Source organism: Falco rusticolus, chromosome 4 (assembly GCF_015220075.1).
Source record: "Falco rusticolus isolate bFalRus1 chromosome 4, bFalRus1.pri, whole genome shotgun sequence".
NCBI classification, from domain to species: Eukaryota; Metazoa; Chordata; class Aves; order Falconiformes; family Falconidae; genus Falco; species Falco rusticolus.
The window spans coordinates 96,714,580-96,735,530 of record NC_051190.1 but is presented as its reverse complement, the minus strand read 5'-3'; the positions used below and the strand labels follow the sequence as shown (position 1 = coordinate 96,735,530).

Genomic DNA, 20,951 nt, shown 5'->3' with positions numbered 1-20,951 from the left:
TTTGACCATACCATCTTCAGGTTTTGTATTTGCTGTACTAGATTTATTGTTCGCCATCCCTACTGTCTTTGATTAGCCAAGTTTTGCATCCAAAAGGAGGCCTAAGTCAAATGTATCGTTCATGGGCTGTTTATCCCCATCTGTTCATCAGTTTTCCCAAACTCCCTGAATCATGCTGGTGAAGTGAAAACCGTTGAGTACAAACAGATGCTGCTGCAAAAGGGGGTAGATGATCTGAAGCAGAACTGGGCTGGCAGCCTAAGCTAAACACTTTTCAGCTAATTTTTTTAGTATCGAACTGTCTTCTACAAGAATTATCCAAGTGGCAGACCTATCTTTTCTCTATAAACATGTGGGCAAACTGGATGATTTGCACAAGAACACACACAAGCGCTTCCTTTCCTGTTTTTTGCAATTTGATTTTTATTTAAATACCTCCAAAGCATTGTTAATGTACATTTTCTTCTGGTTCATGAGTAACAAGCATTTCTAAGTCTCAGATAAGATCCCTGTACAATTTGTGTTTGTAATTATATTTTGAATCTCATTTTTACATGTTCAGTTCCTGAGCCAAATAGTATTGACTTTTCATTTTGAATGATGCTACACAGAACTGTAACGCATGCTCGTACCTTTCAGTTAAACAATATTTTTAATGGATGTTCCTGTGTTTATTGTTCAGCATATTTCCATGAGATTACAGACTGTATGTTTTAGTTGAGTTAACAGTCTCCATAAAGTTGCTTAGTGCAAAATCCATTGTTTTTTTTTTAAATGTTGCTGCATAAAAAAATAGTTTACAACAGAAATTGTAGGTTATTTCATGGTCTAGAATGCATTAAAGGCATAAAGTCATGCACATGTCAGAGAACACGATATTTACAAATCTGTACAGTTTCTGTCCTTCTTTATTTACTGTGGCTCTTGCCAGGCAATCAGGTTCAACTCTTCTCACTCTGAGGTCAAATTCTCCAAGGTAACATATAGCCGTTGTCTAAACCCGCTTTGTTTCCCTTACCAGCACTGAGGTTGACGGCTGTATGTCTGACGGGCCCAATTCTGCACTCCATTTCATAAAGTCTACCTTCCATGGAGTCAGAGACGGTTGCCATTGTGACTCAAGGCAGAACACAGAAACGGGTGAACTCCACCCGGTCGCCTTCTCTTACTCCAGCATTTTGGTGTGTGGAATTACTGGCATATTTTGGCTAAGGCAGTACAATAGAGTGGCAGATGAATCTATTTCTGACCTGCAGATTATTCACAGTTGCCAGTCTTTCTCCTGTTCATTCAGAAAGGTAAGGAAAAGTATTTTGTGCTAAACTCACCAGAACTATATTAAGCGATTCTAGAAAACATCCTCCCCTCTCTCCCTGTTTATTTTCAGAACTGCTGGATATGGAACACGCTGTTAGAAAAGCCTCCGTGTGTTTACACCAACACCCAGCCTAAAAGCCAAGTGGATGCGATATCTTTCTCTTCCAGGTTTTGCTTTATCTTTAAAACCACAATAAGCAGCACTCAAGATGGATACCCATCTCCCACAGCCAGTGTCCACCCCAGGCACACCTCCAGCTGATGGAAGAGCAGAACGGAGAAAATCAGTCCTTCCACAGAGTTCGTATGGCAGAAGTATCATATGTGGCTTCAGTTGCCAGAGGTCTACTGGCTGTGAATCAGTGTGAAATTCAGCATCTTGGCCAGTCGGTGTCCTGTTCAGAAAAGCAGCCGACTTTATACAGGGTTCCCCTGGAAAGTGCTTTATCGCTGTTTGACACCGTGATAAGAGGCTCTTCATCATAACACCTGGAATCAAAGGTGCTCTGACTCCTCTCCTGCTGATACTCAAGGAAGAATGGCACTTACAGTATTCTCCGAATTCCAGGGAGACATCATGAATTCTATAAAAAGATTAGTATAACAACGGCACTTCTTCACTAAGGCTAAAAGAACGTCTTCCAGAAAAATAGCGTAATGATCCAACATTGGTGGCTTGTTAAATTCACAATGTTGAAGAAAAGTACCTTAGTAATCATTGCAATACTATCCATTAAAGTATGGTAGCAAATAGTTTTTCTTTTTAAGACACATCAGGTAGTAATTTGTTACGGTGGTTTATCCTGACCAGCTTGGGCAGGTTCTAAAAAAGGAACAAGCACCAAATGTGTGGTTGCTCCAAAAACATCCTTCTCCCCTCCTTCTTCCCCTCTTCCACTGAGAATAGACCAAGAAGGCCTGACCAGCCCAGCCATTACATTATAACCAGGTAACACAGAAATTAATCAATTAATTTATTATTAATAGGAGCAAAATGTGAAAGCGGAACAAATTTTAGATGTACTACCAAGCACACTGTGTCCTGCTGGTGTCTCCAAAAGACCCTTGTGATAACAATGTACAGATTCTTTAACCCTGAAAGGTCGAATATACTAAACTGTGATTTCAAAAGGATGAATCTTTTCTGTCTTCTATGTTCTTCTAGCATTCTGTTTTTCTTCTGCTTTCTGCACTGCTGGATTTTAGCATCCATGAGTCATGCGATCCTTCTAGCATCAATAGGTTTTTCTTCCGATTTCTAGCATCTCTGCCAAAAGACCCCTGGTTAGACTTTCTGCATTTCGATGTGCTGCTGGTGGTAGTGGTGGTAGCAATGATGTCTGGGTTGACACCTTCCATTTAGTTTATAGACAGAATTTTTCTGCTGCCGTTTTTTGAAAAACCACACAGCCAGTACAGCTGCAACCAGTAACAAGCAGAGAAGAATCACAATTACTGCTATGATGGCACCTTTGCTGGACTTGGGGCAATCCTCCCCTTCACACGGCTCGGAAGTGGGGACAGGCTTTTCTCCAAGGCCCTGGGTGAGATTTTCTTGCTCAGCTGATTCCTGGGACGATGTATCAGTAACGATATCTGGAGCTGGTGCAGTGGTTGCTACTTGTGCTGGGTAGCTGGTTGTTTCTTCTGGTTCTGCATACGGAGTGTGATCGGAGGGGCTGCCCATCACAGAGGTTTCTGACACAGACATTTTTAAGCTGGTTATGTAAAACAGCATCGTTGTACCAGGCTCCTGAGTCATAGTTTCCAGAGATGTAGTTGGGTGGTCCCATGCAGCATCATCATAACCTCTGCTCATGCTTAAGTTCTCCAGGCCACTCACTGACGTAAGTGGTATCGGTGTCTCATTGGCTCCTTCATCATCCGTCCTTGTTGTTGCTGCCACAATCTGTGTTAAACCCTCCTCTGGGGCTGGGCTACCATTGCCTGGTTTTCTTACTTCAACGTGATTTGGCTGGTCAGGTGTGAGGACGATGTCGTCTTCTGTTCCCATCGAGCCATCAACCTTATCCCCCTCCTCTTCGTCATCCTCTACCACTTCTTGTGTTACTGGATAGCCATCTAGCCATGACTCGTCAGTAATGGCAACTGCATCTATCTCTGCCTTTGTATCATTAGTCGTGAGAATGGGTCCGATGGGGAAATCCTCACTGTCGTAAAACATTTTGGCACCAGGTTCATCATAAGCTGTCTTCACTCCAATGCGGTTGTCACCTTCAGAAAGCTGTGCTTTAGTGGAATCATCTGTCTCCTTCTCTGATTCAGGCTCACTGAAAGCCTCTGATGGAAACCAAAACAAGTTTTTTTGGCTTAGGAGTGAGACGGGGGACTCGGTTGGTGCCCTGCTTCCTTTTTCAGAAGTGTCTGTGTCCTGAGTAACACCTCCGGTACCTTCAGTTCTTCCTTCCTTTGAACTTTTACTGAAGGAAAGCTGTTCTTGCTCCTGCTCGATTTCCTCTTTGCCATTTATGTGTTCATTCTCAGCAATAGGTATCGATCTGTCATCAGGAAAGTTATCTTCATAGTCAATGTGTGCCTCAGTTTCATCTAGAAACATTAAAAAAACCCACAAAAGCCAACATTTAATTTCTCCAGAGAACTGGGCTCATTTGTCACAAGAAGCCAAGAAGAAAGGTGCAATGAGGAGGAGTGACTTTTAGACTGTTTTTCATTCAGTGTCATTGTTTATTTGAAAAGGGAACGGGCCACCATAAGCTGACAATCAATATCAAGTTGTTTTTTTTTAAAATCAAGATAGGTGTCAATGCTAACTGCTAATATCTTATCTTTCCAGATTTAAAGATGTACACAAATAACTTACTATCTGCAGTTAGAGGATTTTCTTCAACTGCTTATTGCTTTCTCAAACCTTTGCTCTCCCTAACATGACTCTTTTTGCCAGACTTGAGGAAAAATTTTCATCATATTCAATTAAGAAATGGGTGTAGAGAGGAACGTATAGCAAAAAGTGATCAATTACAAGTTGGACTTTAAACAAACAAACAAACCAGAAGTTTTACAGCAACTTCATCCCTTTTGAGCAAGCTGATTTTAAAGGATTACATTCAGTACCATATATTCAATTTTTTATCATTATACTGCTTTTCTTCGATGACCTTGGTGTTGCAGTGATATGACACCTGGGGCCAGGTGGCCTGAACAGTATTTCTCATTCCATGAGAGCTCTTTAGAGCTGCCTGAGGAAGACCCCACCACCAAAGCTGATACTGAGTTCTGCTCATCTGCATCTGAAGAAACTAAGGTGCACCCATGACTGCAAGAACAGAAAACTCTGTCTCTGACACTTAAAGCCTAATGCCTAGGTATCAAGGTAATACCACCTGTAATCAGCTGTCAGGCTTCCAGTTTTAAGAAACTGAATGTTACCAAAAAGAAAAGAGAAAAAAACCCCAAAACCAAACCAGAAAACTAAACCAAACCAAACCCAAAACCCCCCACACCAACAAAAAACCTGAGTGCGACAGAGGGGTGGATTTATCACAAAATTTGAATTTGATTTCAAAATAACTCCCCATGCCTCAACAGACCTACCACTCATAGCAAAATAGACTTTACTCGATGCATGAATCTAAATGTTTGAATTTGAATGAAATAATGCATTTTAATTTATGTTTCTTCCGCTCTTCTAAAACCTTAGCTCAATGAAAAATTTTCCAAACTAGACAGGGTGGTTGATTTTCAGCTCACACAAGCTCTACTCCATAGAAAGTTGATGTAATTGCTGATATATATGCTGGCATTAAAAGTCCTAGAAAACAGTGCCTTGGGATATGGAAAATAAAACAAACTGAATCATGGTGAGAATTTTTCTTTTTAAGAGAGTGTTTAGTCTTTCATGAAGACAGTGAAGCAATAGACCTGGCATGACACAAGAAACAAGGAGTTATTAGGAGAAGCTGTATTACAAATCAATGCATTCATAAAGTCTTATCTATTTTTGCCTTTTTACACTCAACCAACTTTGAATCATATTTTCATCTGGGGCCCAACTCAGTTTCCGAATGAGTCACATTCTCCTTGGAGACTGCTTCCCAGACTTCTGGCGGAGCCATATTTGGTCTAGTCTTAAGAAAGATTAGAAATATTGTCAAACCAGTCTAACCAAAAACACTTAGTGGTGATACAGCTCACACCAGCTCACTTTTTGCCAGAACAGCTTAAGCCAGGTGCCAGAACAGAATGAGTATTAGCAAAAGGTATTTTTCTTGGAATAGGGTCCAGGTCTACCAGAAACCAAAGCAGTTACACTGTGGAAACCGAAATGTGCGACACAGCCTGTGAAGTGCTAATACCTCTGTGAAAGCTATCGTGCGTGAGAATTGGATGTTCTCAGCAGGTCCTCTCCTCTCACAGCAGGGGTGTGGGGTGAAACCTCCGCACGATAACACAGTGCCAACAACGGACCCCTCTCCCTCCCGGTCCTGGTCCCCTCATCCACTTGTGTAATCCTCTAGATCCTCTCTGTCCTCTGCAAAGCAGGAAAACCCTTCTGTCTGGTGCAAAGATGACTTAACAGATGGGGGAATCCAGCTCTCAGCGTGGAAAGCTTCCTGGTAGGACTCTCACTTTCCTAATTAATCCTAAAATCTTTTCCAACAGTCTTCCATTAATGACTAGAGGGTACCTCTGAATGCCAAAGCATGTCAGCCACATATTCATGATGCTCTGTGTGGCACTGGCCACTGCTACATAGCACTTACACAAGCCATCAAATGCTAGCCTCACTTTGTCCCTTCTCTCGCTTTCCCTTAGGGATTTTTCTCCCTGGTGCTCTCTTGGCATGGGAACAGTGCCTCGAGCAATTTTGTCACCTTACCATCCAGACTCCTGCACACCTGCTTCACTAAAGTCCAGTGTCTCTCAGGACAGCCTGTGTCTGTTTGATATATATGAACAGGAATGTCATGATGTGAGAACTCACCATGTACCAACTATGATGGCCCCTGTTTCCTCTTTTGAGATGAATCATCACACCAGCCTGTCTTCACCTGTACGTCTCCTGTACCTCTACTTTTGCCACTCATTTACTTGTCAGAATGTGTCATCCAGCTGAGGATGAAACATGGATTTTTACTTTATGGTGTTCTACTGCATGCACACGCATCCATGAACAAAAATTACACCTTGTATGCTTGTGGTGTTTCCTCCAGACCCATTCTTTAGTTAGCGATATGAATGGGCGGCTAGTATTCATCTCATTGACCGTTATGGATCATTGATAAATGCTTAATGGATGCAGTAATATGCTTTTTATAGAGATTGAGGCTTTTCCCCTTTAGCATCTCTCCTGCCACTTACTTTCAGCCCTTAAGAAGAAAGTCCTGCGGAGGCATGTCAGGAAAGAGCACATGCTCCTAGGAAAACATGAGTCCTCAGTCCATCAGAACATGTTAAGGGTCTGTTGAACCATCAGTCAAGCCTCCATCAAACCTGCTGTCTTTGGGCCTGATCCTGCACGTATAGAAATGAATTGGTGCTTTCTTAATGTCCAGCTGAGGGAAGAAAAAGCCCATTGTAGTCTAAAGAGAGCCCGAGATCAGAGCTCATTATGCCCCGCTCGTCACTGCATAAGGGACTCTTGTTCCTTCCGACAATCAGATTGTGACCCGAGTTGTAAAGCTGCTATAATGTATTTTCATATGCAATCTCCCATATTTGCATAGTTTATAGCAAGGACTATCAACATAGCTAATGTTAGCTTATGGGATACCAGAATGAAAGCAACTATTGAGCGCTCTGACCATCAAAGGAAACACAGACCCCCTTACTCTGAAGCTTTGATTTATATGATCCTGAACTGACTTACACAGTAATAATACTCTATTCTTTCTCCTGGGCCTCAGACCTTCAAACGGGGCTTGGTTTTAGTGAGTTTGTGTTACCATGACAATCTTTTAAGTCAGACGTGAGCTTGATTTTCCAGGAACAGATTGCACGACTTTTGCACTCCTTTTTGCTCACCTCCTCAGCAGTTTCTGGAGGTTTCCAGCTCCCTGAATTTTAGTGTCAGCACTGAAAAGCAATAACCAAAGTAGATTCAGCTCCACCTATTATACAAATAGTTGAAACCTTTATTTATACACATTTTTAAACCAGCTAGCAACTGATTTAAAAGCGGTTGCATCTTCCTTCCTATCCAAGCAGGTCTGGTTCTAAGAGGACCCAGCACCAAAATTAATTAGTCCAAGACCAAAATCTTTCTATATTTGGTCATTGTGACATCTTACCCCTACCCTTCTCTGGCAGACTCCAGGATCAGTGAGTCTTGATTCACTGTCTGAGGGATTACCGGGGCTGAAATGAACATTTTACAGCAGCAGATGCTGAAATGGCATGCTACCAAAGATGTGAAGCTCATTTAAAAGGTAAAATCCTTTTAATTTAGCCTTGTCCTTTCTGGGAAGCATCCAATCCTAAAAAGTTTTCATCTCCTTCAACTTTTGACGCTAATGTGAAAACAGTAACCAAACATAGAAACAGGCAATTCCAGAGAGCCTGGTTTTCCACACTCTAGGATCCGTTTAATTTTTCTTCTAGATAGCATATTGGCATCCAAGCTCTATTTTGAGTGTTGCTATTTTGGACAACCATAAAGTGCACTGCATACTTTGTGGATGTATTTTTGGAGTACAGGAAATTGAAACTTGATTCTATGTAGACCATCATCATAAACATTTCTACTGTATAAAAACATCTTTATTCTAAGAATCTCAAAGTAGTTACAGAAAACATGAACAAGCCTTTAAAGGTGGGAAGGAAAAGAGCAAGTAGACCAACCTGCCTAGATTGGTCAGATTTGTGACCTACAGCATCCCAAAGGATTGTCCATTTGGCTCAGATCAGGCACATGGACACACTTCTCTCAAATCAACCAGAGTATGCTAGACAAAAATTGTGTTGCCTTTTGTCTTTTGCAACAGCTACAAGAAGGTGGATGACTTTTATTCTAGCAGAAAGTCTGCTAATATAAATAAATAACCCATCATAATATTTTTAACTAATTCAATTTGGCAGAATCAGTTCATGCCAGATCAATAATTTACATTAATCTAATACAACCACTCAGTGACAGACCTGAAAAAAGAACCAAAGTTTGTCATCACATTTGTTTTGACAGGCCACGGACATATTTTGTTGCTGATCTTATTTGTCTGTCACAATTCTCCATTTGCACTCTCAGAAGGAAAACCAAAGCATTCCTGAATAAGATCGAAAACCAGAGACGTTTTGTTTTACCCTCCCCATTAAAAAAAGTGAAAGAATTAAATGGTGCTGGCTAGTCATGCTTACAGACCACATGGATGTGAATCAATGCTGTTCTTGAAAACTCAGAAAGCAGCGTCTGAAGTCATGAGAACAGTTGAACCAGGCAAAAAGACTGGGAGCTGCAGATGGAGCTTTCAGAGGCGGTCAGAGTCGGCTGAATCCTCCTTACACAGAAATCAGAAGGACGGTCCCCCGTGCGGGAAGGTTAGACCAGCTCTGAACACACCAGACAAGTATTCGAGAGTTGACGCTGGAGAGATTCCTTAGATGTGCAGAAGATACGACCTCTCCTGCCACAAGCTCATAGCTGCCACAAGCTTATAGCCAAGGGAAAAGGATAAATATCTGACATTCTTCTTAGCCAGTTTTAGGGCAGAGATGTGACATGATCTCCCAGCCATCTCATCTGTCTTTGAGGAAGCAAATTCTCAAGGATGCAGCCTAATGCAGTGCAGTCCTGACACATACACACACACACATCCTGAAATGTTAGTATTAATGCTTCTGATACCGAACCTATGGTTCCTTTTGGGAAAAAAATACAAGTGTCACATAGCAACAGTCACTTCAGTCTCTGTGCCTGCAGGACAGCCACAGCAAGGCATGTACACCTCTGCTCTCAGACCTTACCACAATGCCAATCTTCAGGATATATTTTGTGAAACAAATGTGTTCTCTCCATTGAAATAGCAAAAATAATAAACTGCAAAAACCATGTATTTCCCTGTTTTCTGCTTAAGGTTGCTTTGCTGGGTTGAATATCCCTGTGTTTTCAGCTGGAACACAGTGTCTTTTCATGATGAGAAATTGTAGGAAACACTAACTATACAGAGACACTTTTTTTCTTTAAAAGCATCTTGACTAAAAATTACAGTCCATTACCTGGTGTGCGCACTTTACTGTACTTTACTTTATCCAGAATCCACCTAATATAACCCCAAAATTATTTTGTTCATCTATGCCTATAGCCAAGTTTTGCCACATATTTTATTTTGGATTATAGGTGTATTGATGCATAATATACTTTTTCCATTTAATTTACAAATCTGCCAGCTGCATCGTTGTACATTTACATCCTGGGTGCCAGAGTGGACCATATCTCCTCTGACTGAATCAAAACAGAGAGGAAAGATGATCATAAAGCTACTTCAAAGGACGTTTAAGTGCTATATTTAGACGCCGCTACGATGACAGTTCTTTGCCTTCGTATTTGCTCTGGGTAAACAACTGGGAATGTAAAGCAATGTTTCTACACAAGCGAGAGAAAAAGCCAATTATTGCTATTTAGTCTGATATTCTGCTCGGACAGCTGGGCATGAGAACGTGGCCATTACCAACCCATACAGTAACAGGCAGCTGTAATGCCTGCAAGTCTCAGAAAGCTTTATGAAGCTGGATAAACATCACTTTTGCATTCGCGAGGTGGAGTAAGCAGCAGAGAGCAGTCCAGTGGCTTGCCCCTGGCTCAGAGACAGTGCCAGATGTAGGAACAGGCCTTGTATCTTTGCATCCTCTGATGGGAGTTTTTTCCCTGTGGTCCAGCTGTGTTGTTGTGAGAGCATCGGGTCCATTTCCCAGTTCCAGTTGCTCACCCAGCACGGGTGCAGAACAAGGGAATTGTATCATCCAACCAGCCTCTAAAGATAGCACTTAGTTCATTGCAGTGGCTTCACGACCATCTTTCCTCTGAAGTCAGCCAGTCAGGACAGGAATGGCCCACTCTGCCCACTCTGCCAACAGGGATATAGCATCTCCATTAAGTCCCATCATTAACCTTCATGATAGGGAAGTTACTCTCTTGCCCCAAAGTGCTTAAAAAGCAGTGTGTGTGCTGGCTTCTGCAGTACTTAATTAATAAATATTGCCCTCTTTTCTATGGACCCAAATTATCTGTCGACTGCAAATCAGGTTTCTTTTAATTGAATTCCATGTTTTGTTCTTTTTAGCTGAATTATTTTACTTTTTTTTTTAATAATGAACACTTGTATCACACACTTCTGTCTTCCCGTAAAGCCTCCTTTCCTGAAAAATTGTGATCAGGAGGATTGAATATATAATTACTAATTTAACACATATTGTATTTTCTTTCCCAGGTCCTTAAAGTGTTTGAAAAACATTAATCAAAGGAAGCCCCTCAGCATGAAGTCTACATTTAAATAACTTTAGAAATCATAATTCACAATATTACATCTGCTCCCAAGTTCCAGTGTTGATGTTTGTGATTTTACAGCCACACTTTCCTATTTCTTTTAAAAATATTTTTCTCTCCCCTGCGGCTGTGTGAAAGTCTCAGGCAAAACAGTGGAAACAGACCATTTATCCAGGGAAAATAGTGCACCACACACAACTTAAATGGCCTGATTCTTTCCCTGCCTTACTTCGGTGTAATACAGTTCTATTTCTATGTGTGATAAAGTCAGCATTTTCACTAACCTCAGTGAAGGAAAAAGAAGTAGCAGTTTGGTGCGGTTTATAGGAAATTCAGACCGGCTGGGTTATCAGATGCAGATACTCTTTTTCCTTCTCTGCATCCAATCTCCTCCTCCACTCCCTGCAGTATTTCACTTAAAGCATCTGAACTGCTGTTTGTAAGAATAGTTCTGGAAGCTGAAATAGTTCAGAAAGGTGTTGGAATTTTTTTTTTTTTTTTGTATGCCTGTACCATTTGGATATGTTTGAATATCTGGTTCCCTGGTGCACAGACATGATCTGTTTCTACTAAGAACAAGTTTGACCTTTTCTCATGATTATCCACTGCCTGGTGGTGTATATTCATGAGTAAAAATAACTCCTTGCAAGTCCCTGGGCATTAAGGAATATACAGGTTCTGAAATGGCTATGCTAACTCCAGTCCATATAGATAACTCAGCTACCCAACAGCTGCCCATTCCTTTGCTTAAAATTTATTGGTTTTGACAGAAATATCATCTTAAAGGTGTGACATCTCTCTGAAAAAAATAGTAAGAAACTCTGATGACTGTTCTCAAATACTGGAAAAATTGTGAGGTCTATGCATCGAGCAGGGTAACGTGAGAAAGGGAATGAGAAAACAGAATTCAGATTGCATCCACATCTGAACCCATGGTACTATTTAGCTTATGTTTAAACAAGGAGAAAGTTAAAAGTTTGTTGCAAAATTTAACTAATATATAAAGGTGGATTTTCTTGAAGGTTTAAATTAAGGAAATGTCATTATTATAATTTCTCAGAGCTTTTGAATTTTACTTCTGGTGGATGTTTTTTTTAATAAAAGCCTGATTCCTTGAGTCAAGTTATTTGATAAGAAAATCCACTTTCATTCCTTTTAATGGAGTGAATATCTGGGTAGATACTGTTGAGTTTGTAGACAAAAATCCTGAAAGCATGGTATGAGATAAAAATTGTATGCCTCTTTATTGGGGCTTTCTTTTTTTAACTTTCTTTTTTACTTTTTTTTACTTTTCCATCTCACTGCTTAGCTTTAACCTGAATTGTATTTCTGCCATTCTGTTGCAGCCACCTTCTGTGGTGTGGGCAGCTCTCTTAACTCACACAGGTCTTTAATTCTCCTAACTTACCAAAAGGAAGCGGCATTTGTCATACATGTAAAGCCAGAAGTTCAAAAGTACTAAAGCAACTAGCAGGAAAGGGCTAGTAAAAGCTCAGATCAGCCAAACTATCTTCGTATAAGCCATTGGACAAAGTCTGGGGCTTAAAAGATGGACAGCTATTGTATTGCCCATTTTGCATCCCAAATAAAAATCCAAGAGCACCTAAAGGATGGTCAGCTCAGTTTAACCTAGAAAACAAAATGAAGTGGGGGGAGCTGCATGTGGGGCTGCTGTGCCCTTGAGAGGTATTGACCCCTGTCCCCATGGGGCCACAGCACCACCACGGCATCTTGACTCTTCTGTAAGGGGGATGCGATCTCAGGGACTCAGCCCGTAGCATCACATGAAGATGTAATGCTAAATGGTGATGAAGCCATGGACAGCCTCAGCCTGTCTGTGGTCAGGCAAGATGCTATTTACGTGGTTAGTGCATGGCTGCAAAAAGACGCCGGCTTTTCTCTGTGCTTGCTCTGGGTTCCCAAAGGTGAGAAGAAACACAGAGTTCTCATTTCTGTAGCAACTCTGTGGCTTCGTGTGAAAATAAACACAGCAGAGAATATACAAAACCTGCATTGTATACTTTGTCTGGTAAACAATGTCTCTGGCTCCCCGATGCTGCCGGGGCATGGCTTTTGAACTCCTCTGGAAAAAATACCTCTGGTATTTCTTGTAATGTCCGTAGTAATCCCATTGCTTGAGTAAACAAAATAAGTACATTGAAAAGTTACAAACTTTGTCCAGTAAACAGAATGAGCACGTACAAGATCGTGAACAACTGATTTCCACAAAGGGGCTGATTCTGATATTAATTACACAGGTATTTAATAACCTTTCCATAGGTTATGCTCCAGTAATTAAAAATTACGTTCAGTACTAAAGAAAAAGGGTATTGGGGGGGTGGGGGGTGGGGGAAAGAAGGAAGATGGCGAACTGGAAGGAGGAGGCAGGAAGGCAGGAACTGAGCGATAACCCTGGGATAAGACTCGGTGAATCCCTGAAATGGAGTCAGCAGATTAAAAAAAAAATAAAATAAAAAAAAGATGACATAAAAAGTTCCATTTAAAATTGTTGAATGGCTTCCAACACCCAGGAAGAAACTTTATGCTCATATCAGTATGAACAATTTATCTTCTCCTGTGGTTTACTGGAGATATCTACCAACGGGATTGTAACAGCCCTGTTGGGCCAGCTAAGATGCTGATGGTCTAGTCACCAGGACCACACATGCCCAGGGGACACCCCTGCAAGTTTGAAACTGTGTCAGTTGGGCTGAGGATGAGAGGTTGCGACCTCCCGGAGGGATGCTCCGTGTGCTGGGTGAGCTTACCTTTGACACAGGCCTGAACCTGCCCGTACCACTCCCCGCAGCTGTCGCAGAGCAGCGTGAACGCTGTCTCCTTGTTGCCCATGACATACCCCTGGGCGCAAACGTACAGCAGCTCATCCCCCATTTCAAAGCCAGTGTGGCCATGCAGGATGGTGTGGGGGAAGGACGGCGGGTCCCCGCAGGGCTTGTCTGAAAGGAAAAAAGAAATGAGATGGTAGAGACCTTGCAATAGTCTTTAAATGCAGTGCTAACAGCGGAGCTGGAAGAGTTACCCTAAGGACAAACTTACACATGTCCACAGAAGCCATACATCTCATCTGATTCATGCCCTTGTCCTCCTTCATAACTATTTTCAGCTGTAATTTGGAAGGTATACATTGGGCTGTAACTGGTATGGAATAACCGTGATGTTATTGATGTGTAGCAGTGATCCATCTTGAGGGGCTTTGTTTCCAATAAGTCAGCCCAGGACATCAGCCTACAGCTGCCTCCTCTGCCTGCTTCTACAAAGGCTAACAAAGGTTTGGGTAGGTTGGGACTGGCAGGCAGAAGCGTGGACACAGTAATTTTTCTTAACGGCAAGAAAGCTTGTGAAATTGTTTAAGACTGGTGTTTTGATGTCTACCGCACTGTAGCAAGCAGGCAGGAGCTGAGCAATAACCCAGTCCACATTCACAGGAAGAAAAGGTCCAGGTGGACACCAGCCATTCTTCAGACTATTTCTAATCTTCTAGTCTTTCTCAGAATCAAAAGTTTCTTCCCAGATACTCAAGATTCCCACATTTTCAGTTAGAGACACCCTAAAATAAGCAGTGACTTTGCTCTTCAACTGAACAACACCCATGGGTAACGTAGCTCTGCTCTCTGTGAGAATCTGAAGAGCTAGATTTATCAGGATATAAAATCTAACAAGATGTTTGATAATATTTCTGCTGCCAGCACCAAAAGCCAGGAAGCAAAATTTACTATAAACAACAACAAAACTGATTTGAGATTTTGTTGCATGGAAGAGTGCAGAGAAGATGCGGGCAGACAACCGCCAACACCAGTGTAAACTGAATTTTAACTCTCTTTTTTCAGGTTTGAACAATCTTGGCTATTGTTAATCAGGTAGGGCAAAATCTAGAGAACTTCTAAGCATTGCGGTTTCTTTTCTCTCAAAGGTCTTCCTCTCTCAGAAGTGCTCTTCTGGAGGGGGTTTCCGTGTCCCCTTTTCCCCCAGATTTTTTACAGTCCCTTTTGGAATAGACATCTTTGCTAACAGAAAAACAAAGCAAGCAACAAAAACCTTATAATTCAAGAACATGATTTTACCAAGAAACGCAATGGACAAAGTGTGCAGTGCTGGTACAAATAAACACTTCTGTATTCTTTCTCAACACTGGGATTTTTTCCAGTGGTTCTAGAGCCCTTAGTGACTGTGGAAAAGAAACAAACAACTGTCCCACTTGCCAAAGATACTGAAGATTCAAAATGTGCTTTTGACCTGATAAGGAACAACAGAAAATGAGAAGGCTGATAGGTTATAGCTCAGGATTTCTGGTAATTATATGGGATACGGGAAACTTAGGGCCAGATCTGTGTTCTAGTATTGATCTCTCCTGTTGGAAGAGCTTGCCTTGGTACAAAACCCTGATTACTTAGTAGGCTAAGCAAAGATTATGTTTCTTGGGAAGGCTTTTGTTTTCAAGCTGGAGAAGTGACCTCCAAGACCTAGCAGAAGGAGAAACATCTTCAAAGAGCATCCTTGGTACTTTACTGGAGTCTGCTTTTAGGACAGCATCAGCACAAGATCTTACAAGCAACATTTCCACTGACACAAATTCGTGCTCAGGGTTTTCAATGGGTAACAGTTTCGACAGGAAAGCTTTTTCACTCTACTTTCTGCAAAAGCATAGGCTTTCCTGCTTTTGCTCCAGGGACATTCTGCAAGATCCTTGTGAGTCCTGGCAGCAGCTTTTCCCATCATTTATCCACTTCTGACCCAGGCATAGGTAAATAGATGTTTATTTAAAAATCTGATGTATTTATGTTGCCAGCTGTTTACCTTGTAGTGAAATAAACATCCATGTTCTGTGAAAGTTCTTTTGGATCAGGCTTTTAGAAATTGTCTGATAGACCTGACTAACCACTGCTCAACTGGCTATGTGAAAAGCATTTGCCACTAATTTAAGGGACAGGCTACTGAAGTCAAAGCTTTGAAGTCTATTCTCCATACTGTACACATACATACATACTGTCTAACAGCTTCAGAAGTTAGTGGGAGTTACGCACACACACACACTGACAGAAAAAACAAGCTCTTGAGGCTACACAAAGCTCAGTTTATGTATAGTCTTATGAAGGCTTGGCATCTGAGGAAGTGAGGAGCAGTTAGCAGCTAATGCCTTTCCTGTGAACTGGTCGGATGAATAGAGATTGATGTGGATGAAAGGAATAAAAAAATATTTTATTGCCTCATAGGAAGGCCACAGACCCCTGCGTTTCATGTACTTTATTTATGTAGCTACTTCCATCGGTACAAATGGGAGCTGTGTATCTGCTCTGAGGGAAGTATTGATCCCAGGGCTGTATGGGACAATTATATGTTGGAGGGTATTCTTATCTACAAAGCCTTGCTTCTTAATCCTGTGGCCAGAGGAAGCAGAAAAGTAACACTTACATTAGTTAAACATGGCAAGCACATTCAAAAAGCACTTTATAACCTTCCAGGAAAGAAGAAAGCTGAAGGGAGCTTTACTGTAAAATTTGGCAACAGATGTAGTAACAGAGAATTATGAGATCCTGAAAGAGAGATCCGTCTGACGTGTGACGTGAAAGAAAAGCAGAGATTTTAAAGATGTTTATGAGCACTGTATGGACAACTTCTGACTCTCTCATATGAGACTTTGCAAGGTCATGTCTTTGCTGCAGAGCCTAAGTGACAGCATGGACAAGCCTAAGGGAAAGCTGATACCCTGCAAAGACATACTCAGGTTCCTACATCCTTTTTGCTGCTGTCCTCTCCCATGTAAGATATACAGGAATTTTCTGGGTTGCAGCATCTTACAACTTCTCATCCTGCTGCAGTCTCAGTTGCTATGACAATTCTTGCTCAGCCTTTTACCAAACCTGTTCTTTCTGGTACACATACAGAAGCGACAGCGGCACAGCAGCTCATCAAACTGAGCCGCTTCTGGGGACAGGCTTCAGGTTTTAGTCTGCAGCCTTTGTACCAGGAGCTGGCAAAGCATGGGCTTGTTTGGAACGACAGCCTGTGCTCAGTGCTGGCATTCAGGCCATATTCTTGCTGGAAGAGAAGAGGCAGATTTGGGCCATGAAGCGTGACAGAGGGTGTGTTGGCAGCAGCTTGTCATGTAGAGGAACAGTAATGCTCTTTGTCAAGGTGGCTACAGGGGTTGCCTGGGGTGGCGACACTGGGAGATCAGGACTGGGCTCCTCCAGTGCTGAACTCTCCATCTGCAGCACTGCTTTCCCCCTCATCTACCCTCCAGTAAACCAGCATATTTTCTTAGTGCTTGCTAAAAAATAAGCCCAATGCATGCTTCCCAGTAGAAGAGCCTGATGTGCTTGATACTTGGGCCTCATCCAGCAGATCTCATGCTCTGCCTGGTCATGTGTGAGGTCACATCTCAGACCTGGAAACTTGGAATCCAGTTCTGGACATTGTGACCCTTACTGGGTTTGCCACATATTGACAATGAGGTCAAACACCTAACAGGGCTCCATACATTGACAGCTGACCTCCAGTAAGCAAGGATGGATTGGGTCACACAGTGGGACAGCACAGCACAGATCTAAGGCAACGCTGAAGGACACAGAAGATCCTCGTGTCAGCAGTACTTTGGCACAGATTGTCTCTTGGAGTGAAAATCACCGCCACAGTCAATAAAGAACTCAGTACACATGGGCAGAAATCAGGGCAGAGTCAACATCTGACAAATGAATGGGAATAAGAGGCAGAACAAAAATTTCAGTGTTGAGCAAGGGTATGTTAGAGCTAGCGATGACTCTGGTTACAGACCTCTTAGAGACTCGGTAACTATTTTTTACAAGGGACAGAAGATGCCTCTTGTTAACTGAATTACAACATTAAGTCATGATTGGCTTTTAGGAGTTATGGCCCCTCCAAATCATAACTTTAACTCCAAACTGTGTTGGAAGGAGTTTGTGACAGCTGACTTCTGGCAAGGAGTTGACACAAGTCACCTTAAGAACACAGCACCCCTCCTCCCCAGTCCAGACTCCTCCAGAAGCATCTTCTTGATTTAAACTACAAGCATCCCACCAGTTTGTAATGGTTTTTTTGAAGTGTCTTGATAAAATACCGTCTACAGAAAGGAGAGTCTAACATGAATGCAAAAAACTCATCAACGTGAAAAAGATGCAGCCTTCAGCTTTCCTGCCGCCTGGCAGAACTGGGACTCTACCGAAACCTGATCATCTGCAATTGTTACTTTAACTATGTATCACGCTCTGAAAGCTGACATGAAACATCCTATTTGACGTAAAACATCCCATTACAACTGCCTGATTCAGTGTTTTTCCAGAGAGACCACTGGAATTTATAGGATATCATCTCGTCATTAAAAAAATGGAGAACCCAAGTCTTAATGCTCAGCCCTGTGAAAGCTGAGTGTGGATGTTTGTTTTTCTTCTTGATTGCAGAGACACTAAAATATATGGATTTTTTCTTTTTGGATAAAAATATTAGTACAAATAGAGTACAAAGAACCAAAACTCAATCACAGCCAGTGTAAGTGATGCTTGTAAGCTACCAAAGTTTGGATGCCAATACCTCTTTCATCAGATAGGGCTTGTAAGAATTTATTTAATGACATCACCAGGTAGCTGGAAAATCAGTCAGCTATACACAAAGCTCTGGAAAAGAAAACTGTAGCAATGAAAAACTTCACATCCACAGGAAAGCATGGCAAATACAAAGAAATGGTTCAAATATTACATAAAGCAAATCGCAGTTTGCTTGCTCTTGCAAAATACATTTAATGTATTTGCTATATAGAATACACTAATTTATTTTTTTCTTAATGCTGAAAAAGGCAAACTGAAATATGTACATAAGCCATCAAACTTGGATGGGAATCTAGAGCCAGCAGTTGTGTTTAACAAAGTTTGATTTGCACGTATGCTGTATGTTACTACAAGTTGCTGCCTGTTTAGTTTTTCTATGGTGGCAGTAAATCAAAGCCTTATGGAATAGAGATCTTACTTGTTGCCTTTAAATATCAGTGGGTCACTGAAAGAAAGAACCACTAAAACTTGGAGTTATTAACAAAGAGATCTTCCCTTTGTTGCATTTAAAAAAAAACAACACAAGAAAGGGAATTGAGAGGACATATGAAAGTGAATGGTATACAGCCCTACAACAAAAAAAGAAAAAATTAAATAACACTGGTAGGAAGAATCCCAGTTTTCTGTTTTTCTTGCTTTATCCCTTTTATACTCTGAGGCATTTTCTTATGGACTTTGATATAGAATAAATGCACATTCTGTGGGCCAGATCTGACTTATGTGTGATACTCCATTTTCAGAACAGGCAGAATCTAATATATTTTTAGGTAATTTTTGGCCCTCGGGGCTAAGAGAGCAACTTTCTGATCTAAGTAGATACTGAGCTGATACAAAGTCATCTTCCCTACTCTAATGGCTGTGTAAAACATTTGTTTACAAGAAACTGAGAAGACATTTCTCTTGTACCGTGAAAAGTGCAGCTATACTCAGTGTTCATAAAACATTACAGCTACATCTCTCCCTGTCAAACATAACTCTTAGTACTGGTCCCCTGTAAAATATAACTGCTGGTATCAAAGATCGCTGTGGTTTTTCTGTGTGGACGCAAAAAAATCCATTTCAGAAGCACAAAAAAGGTACCTTGTATTTGTAAAAGCCTGATCCTGCGAGCACGCCCGGAGCTGCTGCTGGCATCTGAGCATTGCCCCGGCTGTTGAGGCATGCCGAGGCATGTGCTTAAGCAATTCGACCAAAATAATTTCCATGGTAAATGTTAACTGAGTAAAGATTAATTATAAATCAAAGCCTAAGGAGGGAATTTTGTGACGGTTTGTACTAGAAGTTTCATGGTGGTTTGAGAAGCCTTTTGCACAACCTGAAGAACCGAAAATAGAGTTATGAAGAGTTACTACCATCAGCTTCAGTTTCTGAAGAAGAGCAGGCTGATGTGCCCATTCCCCTTGTCCATCCTCAGCCTGCCAGGCTGCCTGAGCCTTTGGCTGAGCCCAGCCAAGCCTGACAACGAGGGCAAGCTGCTGGGTGTCTGCTCGTTTTGGTAAGATGAGTTTAAAAGAGGAAAGAGCCAAAGCTGGGTGTCTTTTCCACGGGGTCAGGCACAGGTAGGACTCAGCTGTAACCTGTCCCCACAGGCAGTGCTGGCCAGCCATCCTGCACTGCATACAGGTGAGCAAACCGCGGATTCATACCCCTAAGGCAGCCACAGCCCCCTGCCCAGCCAGCTGTGCCTGGACCCTGCATGGAGCTGGAAGAGCCCTGAAGGCAGGGGCGTGACGGGTAGGGGGTGAGGTTAAGAAATAATGGAGAAAGAACCAGATGAATTTTATATGGAACTGCAGATTATTGGTTGGATGGATATGGAAGAAATGAAAGGGCTTTTGGTTATTTTGCATGGGGACATCGGTCTCAGTGCAAGAAACCTGGGATTTATCACTTTTGGCAGGGCAAAACAACTTGCTTTTTGTACTTGATACATAGGTATTAATGCTATTGTAGTACTGTATTATAATTGAAATTGTATCAATTAAGAGCAACGTCCACTTTTCTAAAAGAAAGAAATAACTCAGGAGGCTTCACATAAGAAACAAGTCACTAGTCATAACTTAGATGTGCAGCTAGTAGCTGCAGGTACAAAATGACAGAACAGACACACTGTGCCTGAGGCTGTGGTGCAGGGTTTGCTGTTGCTGCTTTATGCTGGGTATTTACTTCCCCAAACTGGAAGTGCCATTCCTGAGGCATACCATGCTCTTTCGTCAGCCAACATTTCTCTGTACTGTGAAAACTACGGCTATACTCAGTGTTCATAAAACATTACAGCTACATCTCTCCCTGTCAAACATAACTCTTAGTACCGGTCCCCTGTAAAACATAACTGCTAGTATCAAAGATTGCTGTGGTTTTTCTGTGTGCACACAAAAAAATCCATTTCAGAAGCACAAAAAAGGTACCTTGTATTTGTAAAAGCCTGATCCTGCATTACTGTGTGTTATGCTTGCATGTTATGGCTACTAACCTTTCTGGACTTTGCTCTTTTCATACCAACTACAGACGAGGCTCTGCCACACAAATTTGCTTAAGCCTTTCTATTCAAACATCAACTCTGCGTCCAAAATGTTTTATATATTCAAAGAAGAGAG

At 41.7% G+C, this 20,951-nt stretch overlaps 1 protein-coding gene across 1 annotated transcript in view; it reads right to left on the bottom strand.

The window, feature by feature from the left end:
- Positions 1–405: 405 nt before the first annotated feature.
- SUSD5 (sushi domain containing 5) overlaps positions 406–20,951 on the bottom strand; it is a 43,875-nt gene continuing 23,329 nt past the window's right edge. Inside the window, exons 4-5 of the mRNA XM_037387179.1 lie at positions 13,543–13,731; positions 406–3,885 (exon numbers count right to left, since the gene is read on the bottom strand). Coding sequence (XP_037243076.1) covers positions 2,603–3,885; positions 13,543–13,731 — 1,472 coding nt within the window. The 3' untranslated portion in view covers positions 406–2,602. The remainder of the gene's footprint in view (positions 3,886–13,542; positions 13,732–20,951) is intronic.